We start from the raw sequence: 11,934 nt of genomic DNA, 5'->3' as shown, positions 1-11,934 counted from the left end.
ATTTCCACCATCCTTCGTCCTCTATTCACTACACCAACAATCACAGTAAAGCAACCACAAAAGAGTTTAATATTTTAAAATGGTCACGTGTGGATGGTACGTCTCCTGCATATGCTTCCACCAGGAAAAAAAAAAAAAAAAAAAAAGAAAAGAAAAAAGGAAAAAAAAAGTTCCTTTCCACATAAGGCACAGGACAAAATAAACCCCATTTACATACTCAAGGCGAAAATGAGTTTTTTTCCTGGCTTTTTTTGCTGATGCAAGTCTACAGAATATGGTGACTCAAGCACATTATCCATAACAGAAAATTCCACTGTTGTACAAATTAAAGTGTTAATTCTAACTTTTATTCTTATACAATTTGCAGAATAGAGTTGAAATGATTGCTATAAGTTTTAATGTCAAGAATGGGACTATAATACAACCAAAATGTAGTGGTGAGTTGAGCAGATACATTAAAAAAAGGTCACAGACATGATTTTTCTATACATTTTGTTGAGAAAATTATAGTCAGCAAGCTGTCCTAAATGGAAGAACAAAGGGAGGCTGGAGCATTGTTAAGATGAGGAACAAAAACATTCATTTAAGGTTAAAAGTGGGCAGAGTGGTTTATTTTGCAGCGAGAAAAACAAAAAGGGGGTGGTGGATGGCGATTGGTGATCTAGGAGAACGTTCAGCAACACTTGTTCTTCCAGCCTGTCACCCCTCCTCCACTGCTGATATCTACATTTTCACTGTTGGGCTCTTTTACAGGGGTCTGCAATGAAACAAGCCAAAAAGACACACTAATTACATTCTGAAGAGATGAAAACTTTCAGCACTGAAGAGAGAGAAGCATGCAAAAGGACAATGTTTATTTTGGTGATAACATGCTCATAAATTAGATGTGGTTCTAAACCCGCACAAAACTCTGGAGATTTGGAGTTAAATTTTATAGCTGAGCTGAACCAGTCCTACCATATCTGAAACCCATCATTTCTGGAATTTGGAACAAACTTTGCAGTTTGGGCCCATCACTAAAATAAACCTAACTTCGCTTCTAGACATTGCTTTTGGGACTTATACTGGGGCTTTGCTTATCCTACCAACAAGTCACATAATACACTAAGGAGCCATTCAGGCAATTATCTTAGAACAGATTTAGCTGGGGGGTTGAGTATCACCTATGTGGGCTGTTCTAAAAATTCTTTGGTCTCAGAATAATCTACGTACAGAGAAGGGCTCTTTTAGTGTGTTTTGGTAGGCAGCTTAGACAAGTTGCCTCTTGTTTGGCTACCATTTAGGCAAGTCAGTCTCCCCAGCAGCTAAGACTTAATATTTTTAGCATAAGCAGTTTGCTCAGATCACACAAAACCACTTACAACAGAAACATATCTGCTCTATGTTTTCAATTCCTTCTTGGGCAGTTATCTACCACAGGGTTCCACCCCCCAAATCACGTGCGCTTTTAAAAAACAAAAAAACCCACCATCTTACACATTTGGCTTGCTTTCCAGTTTTCAGTATCAAGTCTGGTGACTGGAACATATTTTCTGTGAAGTACTTGCATGTCTAGTGAGGAGTTTGCTTTAAGTTGCTTTGTAAGCCAAATTCTGAGACAGTAAGACACCCATGTGTTTGCTTGCATCACGAGATGCAAACTTGGTTAGACCTCACTGAAACCTTAAGCTCAAGTGGTTTTGCTCAGATGCTAACTTCTATTTTCAGCTGCTTAGAACCTGATCTAAGTGATCCATTAGCATGCTGCTGTACTGCAGGATAGCAGCTATGTTTCTTTCTATTTTTCTGATTTACCACAATACCCCTCCAGAGCTACAAAAATATCCCTAGCTTCAGACTGAGACAGACATAAATCTAGAAAAAAGAAAAGGAGTATTGTGGCACCTTAGAGACTAACAAATTTAATTTGAGCATAAGCTTTCGTGAGCTACAGCTCACTTCATCGGATGCAGCTGTAGCTCATGAAAGCTTATGCTCAAATAAATTTGTTAGTCTCTACTTGCAAAAAGAAAAGGAGTACTTGTGGCACCTTAGAGACTAACACGGCTGCTACTCTGACACAAACCTAGAATGGCTAAGTGTCTTCCCCAAAACAATGTTAGCATTTAACGGTTCCTATTTCCGAGCAATGCCCGATTTATTGCAATAAAGGTGCAATCTAAGACGAAGCATCCAAAGTTTCCCCTGGTTGTATAGCGCGTCTACAAAACTTAGATTCTCGTTTTACAATTGGAATCTACACCACTTCAGCTAAATTCTCAGGTCTTGCTAGTTTTGATTTGTATTTGATATTTTAAGTGATTTTGGCTTTTTCAATAAGCAATTGAGAAAAATTCCGTGGGCACTTACCTTTCGAAGAATGTCTTCTGCTAATGTGAGGAATGCCTTCTCAATGTTTATATTTGCTTTTGCACTAGTTTCGAAAAACCTAATACCATGCTCCCTCGCAATCTAAACCAAAAGAGGCAAGAAGATGAGCATTAGAAAGCCTTACGTGCACAGTTTATACATTGGTGCTCAATGACAACTATGGTTAGTAACCAGCTTGCTGTAGCAGGCATAACATTTGTTTTCAGTACAGCAGACAGGAGTGCAAGGATTACTAATTAGTCAAACTGAGATGATACAGGTAAAATAGTCTAATGCTCGGTGAGAACAAAACAGTTTTACTGAGGTACACAGAAGTAGGTATTCAGACATGATGAATTATAAACAGTTACAAAATCTAATACATGCCACCAACCTACATCATATCGTATAAATGATTGAAGCAAAAGATTTGCAGAAGAATGTTAGAAACTAAACAGAGGAAACAGATTGACCAACTGAGGTCACATTACTGGCAGACTAGCCTAAACGGTAGATGTTCACAATACAACTCCAGAAAAGATTTTCCTGGGTTTACAAGTCATTAGCAAGTCCAATATTAGTCATATTACTCTTGGCAGGTCTTACAATGGAGTTTAAATTCTCTAGTAATATAACCCCTGAACAACAGCTTCAGGTTTTATAATGGCTGTTTGGATGATTCCATAGTTTTCACCTTTGCACACTGGGGAAGGTCTCAGTGACACGCTTTTCTTTGCGAACCAGTTCTTGACACTCACCTGTTCTCCTTTTGCTTTAAGTACAACTCTCTTATCTTCCATGTCACACTTGTTTCCTAACAGCATCCTCTCCACATCTTCATTGGCATGCTAAAACAGGAACAAGCAATAGCTTGTTATATACGTTTTCACATCTGCTAAAAGATAACATGCACATATCTTGTTCACTTTTGTATTAACTTGTCTTTTTGGCATTCTGGTTCAATTTATATAGAAGTGGATGGCCCATCATCTTTGGTGGAGCTTGGCAGGACTGTGCTAAGCAGCATGTTCCCTAAGGGGAAGCTCTGCACAAAAGAACCCATATTCTGAAAGTGGGATATGGCAGAAAAAGCCTACAGCTTTAAGGCAATCGATCCACCTCCAGCAGAAGTCAATTTTTCCCTGGTCTTTCTATGCCTGTAGTCTGTGATTAGAAAAGCCTCCTTTCATAAAAAGGACCAAATGGTGTTTGGCAGTCTGCATTCTTCTAGTTAAAGACATTAACCTACTGAATGCTTAAGTTACGCTCAGTTACCCAAGGAACCAATCAACTTCCTGCCCTACTAAGAAGATTTAATGTCTGCTGGATTAGAACATTTAGTCCTGTTTTCATAAAGGCCAAAACACTAAGGACAGATAAAAGAGACTCTAGGGTTGCCAACACAGATAACCAAACTTTCACGCACTGGAGTCACTGATTTTGATGCAATTTTCTCAGGATATGTCTGCACTATGGAGAAAATACTGGCTATGCCTGCCTAGTCCCATGGTATAGATGCAGCCTACACTGAGAGAAGGCGTTTTTCTGTCACTGTAGAAATACTATCTCCCTGAATGAAGTTAGCCCTCTCCTGTTGGCATAGCTATATTGGTCAGGGGCATTTCCCCTCCCCCCCCCCCCAACTCCTGACTGACACACCTATGCCAACAATACCCCAAGTGTAGATCAGGCCTAAGCATTTCTAGACTCCTTTGCACAGTGTTATAGTGCAAACAGTACCTTGTTTAAGAACTGTGTTTAAAAAGGTCAACCACTGCAAAGCTAAATAGCTGAGTGGTTAGCAGGAAATGCCTCCAGCTAAGTTCTAACAGCTCTTCTTGAGTTATTTGATGGGGTGATCATGTAGATATAGGGCTGGGTGAACAGTTCAATTATCCAAACCCAATCTGTAAAAAAGCATTTAGTTTCCATTCAGCAGCTAGAAACCCATTTACATGGTGATCTTGGGATACTTTTGACAAAATGAACACACTAAAATGGGAAATCTGGCACTGGAGATTGTGTACAGTGGATGGATCTTGTTCTTTAGCATTGTCTGAGAAAAGGAAATGAGAATTTCTAGCATCACTGAATCTGAAGAGCACAATGAATATGTTAATGTTATTCTAGGTGTCAGCTTTGTATCTCATACTGGTCTGCGTGTGCTGACATGCACACAAGCTGCTCATCTGAATCCTGCTTTATAGGGCAGGTGCTGGTTTCACTGCACCCCTGTAATGTGGCACAAAGGGTAGCAAGAAAAGAAAAATGGAGTGTTATACCATTGCTCAAACTGCATATAAAAATATAGAAAGGGATGTGCAGAAAAGGAGTTTTATAAGCACAACATTTTAATTAAACTGACTGCTTTATTGGATGTCTAGGGAGCAATTTCAAAGCCTACAATATCTAATACGAGAGTACTTTTCTGGTCAGTCTGACAAGACAATTTTCTGTTCATCTGGAACAGAAGAGAGCCTTAAAAAACATTTGTTCCTTAACATCTGCTTACAAGGAAGCCCTCCCTACTTATACTGCAGTAACCAGTAATTGTGAGAAACTGATATCTCTGGAAGTCCTCATGGACCAATAAAACAAAGCATCAGTTAGTGGAGAATCTGTAATCTGAATTTACTTCTGTTTCAACAGTCTTAAGGAATACTCCCTTAGAATGGATGGTAAGTAGGATTAGTAGATATTTATTACCATAAATAACTAACAAACCAAAAGTCTACATAATCTGGTTTTCCTGCCTAAAGCAGTGGCCCAAACAAGTTGTTTCACAAGGAGGCCTGCCTGACCAGGATCAACTCAGTTTTGGAATTTTTGAAAGAGTTCTTAGATGGCAAGAAGGAAAGATCAAAGAAACATGCACTGAAAATATTGACCGTTGAGAGAATGTTATTTGTCATACAGTGCTTATACAACAACAGACATCTTTGAAGTACAACCAGACTCCACTGTACAATACCAGAGACTTAGATAAACTAACTTCTACTAGCCAAGGTGAAAAGTATGTGCACCAGGCCACCTTGCTTTTTGGAAGGCACAAGTTAGTCTGTCATGTACTTTATGTGCTAACTTAACAACCATATGGGTCAGACCAAAGGTCCATCCAGCCCAGTATCCTGTCTGCCGAGAGTGGCCAATGCCAGGTGCCCTAGAGGGAGTGAACCTAACAGGTAATGATCAGTGATCTCTCTCCTGCCACCCATCTCCACCCTCTGACAAACAGAGGCTAGGGACACCATTCCTTACCCATCCTGGCTAATAGCCATTAACTGGACTTAACTGGATGAATTCATGGAGGTTTTCTTTTAAACCCTGCTATAATCCTAGCCTTCACAACCCCCTCAGGCAATGAATTCCACAGGATGACTGTGCGCTGTGTGAAGACTTCCTTTTATTTGTTTTAAACCCTGCTGCCCATTAATTTCATTTGGTGGCCCCTGGTTCTTATATTATGGGAACAAGTAAACAACATTTCCTTATTCACTTTCTCCACATCACTCATTTTATAGACCTCTATCATATCCCCCTTTAGTCTCCTCTTTTCTAAGCTGAAAAGTCCTAGCCTCTAATCTCTCCTCATATGGGACCTTAAATTTAGTAATTTAAGTTAATTGATTAGATCTCACTTTTTTCCTTACACTTTTTCGTTTCCCCAGTTTCTCCATCACTTTCCTCTTATAATCAGGGCTTATGTATCCCACAATTCCATGACTATGAAATTTGCTACAGAAGTGCACTCTTGCCACAAATGAGCTTACATTCTGTAGCACTAGTTTAAAAATTTACTTTTCTAGTGCTCATTAAGAGGAAAACCTTGAAAGCATTAACTGTTTAAACCAAAGTATTGTTATCTTCTTGAGTCGGCAGACCATCTGAAGCGTCAACTGCCTCATTTGTTTCATCTGGATATTAACTATGAAACTGAAGACAGGAATGAAGTAGTTAAACCATATAAAGGCCATGTCTACACAAAGTTTTGCCACTGCAAATTACACTGGCACACAGCCGCTACAGGTAGTTTATTGCTTGTGGGCATGCATACTTGGCTCCTTGCAGTGGTGCTACATGTACTCACCAGAAGCGTGTGTGTTGATGCAGTGCAATGCATCATGGTTAGGTATCCATGTGTACAACCTGCCACCATTCAGCGTGGATGTCTTTTGGGTAGTTTTGGCAATGCACGGTGCAGCAGAATAGAGTCACGCAGTGGTGACTGGGAACAACTTCCCATATCTCTATCCCATGATTTTTGTGCCTATTTTCAAATTTCCCATGAATCCAAGCAGGACTTGTCATTGTTCGCCATCTCTGACAAACAGCCTGCCCAGCGCAGCACTATTGTCATGAGCATTGCAAGCACTGGACACATGGTGTTTGCAGAGCCACAAGAACCACTGCAGAGAATATGATTATTTCCATATCAGTTTGCTATGGGACATAATGAGAACCAATTCAAGGCTGTTGGTGGCATTCATGGAACAGCTGCCGACAGCAGAGTGCTGCTTCTGGGCCTGAGAAATGAGCACTGACTGGTGAGATTGCATCATAACACACATTTAGGATGACAAGCGGTTGCTGCAGAACTTCCATATCCATGAATGAGACCTTGTGCATCTGTGTTCCGAGCTCGCCCCAGCCATTCAACCTCTGGGGCACCAAACAGAGCTGCACCGACAGTGGAGAAGCAAGTGGTGATCATGCTGTGGAAACTGGCAACGCTGGACTGCTACTGGTCAATGGGAAAATCCACTGTAGGGGCCATCATCTCCTCTTGCTATGCAGGACTGTGACTCCCTGCAATGTGCAGGACACAGTGGATGGCTTTGCAGCTATGGTGTTCCCAAACTGCGGTGGTGCAACACACATGCCTATTTTGGCCCCAGAGCACATCAACAGAAAGGACTACTTCTCCATGGTTATGCAAGTGCTGGTGGATCACTGTGAATGCTTCACTCACATCAATGTTGTCTGGTCAGGGAAGGTGCATGACATCTTTAAGAACCCAAGACTGTTCAGAAAGCTACAAGCAGAGACCTTCTTTTCCAAGTAGTGGATTACCAATAGTGATGTTGAAATGCTAGTAGCGATCCTGGGGAATCCAGCCAACCCCATAACTCCTCTGGCTCACAAAACTGTACACCAGCCACCTCAACAGCACTACTAAGGAATGATTCAACTACAAGCTCAGCAGGTGAAGAATGACAGATGGATGTATTTTTGGGAGATTGAAAGGGTGCTGGCATTGTTTAGTCATCAGACAATCTCAGGGTGAAAGATCTCCCAATGGTTATAGCTGCCTGTTGTGTCCTGCATAATATTTGTGAAGCAAAGGGGGAAGTTGCCATAGGGTAGAGGTCGAGCAGTTGTCTTTCAAGTTTGAACAGCCAGACACAAGAGCTATCAGACGAGCTCAACGAGGAGCTATATGGGTTAGGGAGGCTTTGAAAGAGCACTAACAGCAAGTCACAGTAATGTGCTGTGATGTACTGTGCTCAACCTGGTGCAGCAGTATGGGGTCTGTTAGGAACTGTAAGGTGCTTGCTGTACATTTATGATTACTACACTGTTTGACGCTGATCCTATGGGTTGAGTGTGTACAAGACCATCACTTTCATTGCCAGCGGGCAGGTGTTTTAAACCAATAAAGATTAATAACTTTAAAAACAAAAGTTATTCATTCACTTATGAAACAGTTCCCAACAATCTGGACATAAATGTAAAACACATTTTAACTTAAAATTTAGGAACCTAAACAAACGGGAGGAAGGCACATGGATATCCATTGCAGCTGCATATGCATCAACTGTGACTCTCAGATCCATATAGGTGAAGCTGTGGTTGTCCATTCTTTCCCCTGGTTTGGGATGGTAGGAGCAGGCATGTAGGCACTGAGGCCATGTGGAATGCTGGGGTGGGTGTGGGGGAGAGAAGAGCTATGCTGCAGTTCTACACTGACTGCAATGGCAGTCGAGCCTGGGATTATTGAACCTGGAGGTCCACAAGAGTTTGCAACTTCTGCGCTTGTTGACATAGAAGCTCCATTATGTCCTGGTGCATCTCTCTCTCCTTTTCCTGTGCCTCTCTCCTGTCTGCCCTTTCCTTCTCCATACGATCTGCAATATTCACCCTCTCCAACATCTGATGCAGCACTGGCTTGCAGGATCTTGCAGATCATGTCCTCCCACATGCTCTTTTTTCCCCCTCCTCTTTACTGGGTTAGTCGTTTTACTGGTGTGTAGGGAATACCCCTCAAGACTACAATGGTCATATCTACAGACAAAACTGAGGTACCACTGTTAAAAAAAAGGAAGAAAAAAAGTGAAACTTAAGATTCAGAACTTCCCACTACCTCGCTTCCTTAAAGTGTCAAACAAGACATGCTTACTGGCTTTCTGCTTTGGAATGCTTGTTCACAGTGCCACTCAGCACCAGCCATGGTGAGCATGGCCCACCAGGGGCGAGGCAAACAAGGAGGGAATTAATCAGTTGCATGAAACTGAGTATAGGGCACTGGCACCATTTTCCACAGGTTGTGGTGGCTTTAGCGGATATCACACTGGAGGCAGATCGAACACAGCTGCTGCTGGCATCTCAAAGCCACCCAGGCCCATATGCTGTTGGCTGTTTATGGCAATAGTGCCTGCCGAAGTTATTGCTGAATGACATGGGAAAGCATCCTATCGTGGAGGAAGAAATAAAGCTACCATCCCTAGATCCTTTGGGAGAGGATTTCAGGGTACCTCCATGGAACTTTCATCAAGATCTCTCAGGATTCAATGGACATCCCTGTGTACATAAACTGCTATGCATAGCTTCCTCAGCCTGACTCTAGAGAGCAATGAAAGCGGATAGCAACTCTACCTCTTTGTTGTACCTCTGAATAAATTAATGAAAAGTCAACAGCTGTGTCCTACCAAGTTGGGGGTGCCATCACTGTAATGGGAAGTTACTTGTACGCTTATTCAAGGTTCTCTCTCATTTCAGGCTTGCCTGTGCTTGATTGCAGGGACTGACTGGAATCAAAAATTGGTCCCGGTTCTTGGCACAGCTGAATCCCCCCACCCTCAGTCACCTGTCCCACACAGTCATCCTCTTCGCTGTTCATGGTAGGGGCCTGTGACCCTGGTTCCTCAGAGGTATCCAGGGTAGTCTGTGGGGTGATGGTAGGATCTTTGCCAACTGGCAAGTCTGCAGCTTGACACCAGATTGATCACTGGCCTTCCAGGCCTTCTGGTACATCTGCCACACTCCTAGGCTTTCACACAGCACTGCTGCTGGTCCCTGTCATAATACTTCTCCTGCATACTCTGAGCAATCTGCTCACAGATGTTGACGTTTCTACAGCTGGTTCAGCGCTGCCCCTAGACAGCCTTTTTTCCCCCCACAGGCCCAGAAGAACCAATTTCTGTCTATTCCAAGCCAGAGCAGGTCTGGAGCATGCAGCTGGCTGGGTCTGCTAGGCAGTTACATAAAACAATGGAGAGTAGATAGAGGTGTGCTGAGCAAGATGGACAACCAAGAAAAGCCATTTAAAAAATGTGAAGGGATTTTAAGGGGGGAGGCTTCTGGTTCACGTGACCCCTGGGCAGTGGAGTTCACAACAGTGACCAGGTCTGTCAAGCATTGCGGGACAGCTGCTGGAAGACTGTTAGGGTTGACAAAAAACAATGCATCTACACTCACACAGCACTAATCCGTGTATGTCAACTATGGCTCAATGCCACACAGGGAGCTGGTGTTACTATGTCGACATAGCACTGTACTTAGATCAGTGGGAGAGAAATTTAAGTGTAGTTGTGCGCACAACTAGGTCGATGCAAGAGTTTATTTTGACCTAACTTTGTAGTGTAGACCAGGCTTTACAGACTGATCATTTCAGCAGAAACTCAGTTAACAGACTTTCACAAGTCCTTCTGCTTCCTAAGGTGCCAAAACCCATCTGTGCCAAGAATTCCCATCTCAGCTGCTAACGCCTCCCGGCAACCTCTATGAAGCAGCAGTCATTCACACATACAATTCCACAGCTGATTAAATGGACCTTGTGTCAAATTTTAGGTTCAGCTGGCTGAAAAGTATAGAGGGCTTACCTACAATGGATCATGTTGCATATTCTCCTACACTGTCTTTAGTGCCCATTTCCTCTTGCCTCTATGCCCATCCAACTCTTCCCCACCAGCTCTAATGAGGGCAGAGTGGCATTACATAACTGGCATCATTAAGCCCTGAAGGGAATTTGCCATCCAGAAGTAGTATGAAACACTGTCAAGAATGTGCTCGGTTCAAAAATGAACTTGATATTTAAGTTAGCTTTCCTTCTTTGCAAAAGACATTTAGCTTCCATGATGGAGAAACCCATAAATATGTAATCTGCACTAGGACAGGTACATTTCACCAAGTAATGTTAAAGTATAGAAATTACTGTTATTTTTGCATCATGGTTCTTACTGCAACAGCTGCTACCATGGCAGGCCATGTGTGTGTTGGTAACTGCTCTTAACAGTAGAGCCTATTTATTGGAGAAAGGCACATACCCTCACCTGATCTCTTGAATGGAGAAAAGAGCCCTAAAGTTTTGGGTTTTTTTTTTTAAAATAAACTTTAGAAGTTTGTTAGCATTAGAATTTTAACTCTTAACACGTGTTTCAGGGAGCAACATTGCTAGTTGAAGTTCTGACCATCAACAAATTCTCTACCTCCTGGGGCAGAGGTATGGTATACACAAACCAGCCTGACACTCCATCATCACTACCCTCATCTGTCTCCTTGATGGTAAGGGCTACTATGGTAGCATATCTGCAAGGGATAAACGGCTAGTCTCAAGATACCCAGTTCTGCAGGATCTACTTTCAGCAGCATGGTGGACCTGTTAATATAGCAGGTGCAGTTAGAGCAGAGGACAGGATCTCATTGGCACTGCTCACCTCATCTATGTTTCTGAGCCATTTGCTGATGTTTTCAAAGCTTTTGCCATTAGTGATGTCATACACTAGCATAATTCCCATGGCGCCTCTGTAGTAAGAGGTGGTGATGGTGTGAAATCGCTCCTGTCCTGCTGTGTCCCTGTGAATAGCAAGCAATACAGTCAGTATTTAAAACCCAAAATGTGTATACATTAGAGGCACATTCTAGATGAGAGTGGGGACAAACAGAAGAACTAAAGCACATTTATTGCCATATCTGAAATAGCATGGAAACCTGCAGAATTTTCAGTGACACTCATTGGTTGGTACTGTTTAAGCACCCATTTAGGCAGATTCAAACCCCCCCCCCCCTTCTCCCTTCCTCAGAGGCAGCCACATGTCCAGCAGTCTTATCAGAAAAAAGTCTGGCACGAAGACAGAAGAAATGCCTTGAAGCTCACAAGGGGACAGCAAGAATGGATTTAAAAAAAAAAAAAAAAAAAAAAATTTCCCAGGCCACTAAGCTAGCCACAAAGTTCATTAAAAGAACCAAAAAAACAAAAAAAAGACATGAAGGTACAGTTAAAACAGCCCAAGAACCTAAAAGGCAGTAGCTGAAGTTACTAATGACCAGAATAGTAAATTACACCACTTATTTTTGTAGCTTATGATT

General features: G+C 42.2%; 1 protein-coding gene across 1 annotated transcript in view; it reads right to left on the bottom strand.

The window, feature by feature from the left end:
* Positions 1 to 325: 325 nt before the first annotated feature.
* Positions 326 to 11,934, bottom strand: part of RAB10 (RAB10, member RAS oncogene family) — a 67,721-nt gene continuing 56,112 nt past the window's right edge. The window contains exons 3-6 of the mRNA XM_038394185.2: positions 11,283 to 11,421; positions 3,108 to 3,197; positions 2,350 to 2,451; positions 326 to 757 (exon numbers count right to left, since the gene is read on the bottom strand). Of these exons, the coding sequence (XP_038250113.1) occupies positions 674 to 757; positions 2,350 to 2,451; positions 3,108 to 3,197; positions 11,283 to 11,421 (415 nt within the window). The 3' untranslated portion in view covers positions 326 to 673. The remainder of the gene's footprint in view (positions 758 to 2,349; positions 2,452 to 3,107; positions 3,198 to 11,282; positions 11,422 to 11,934) is intronic.

This window comes from Dermochelys coriacea, chromosome 3 (genome assembly GCF_009764565.3).
Source record: "Dermochelys coriacea isolate rDerCor1 chromosome 3, rDerCor1.pri.v4, whole genome shotgun sequence".
NCBI lineage: Eukaryota > Metazoa > Chordata > Testudines > Dermochelyidae > Dermochelys > Dermochelys coriacea.
Note: the sequence above shows the minus strand (reverse complement) of the source record. Positions and strands in the feature narration are given on the sequence as shown.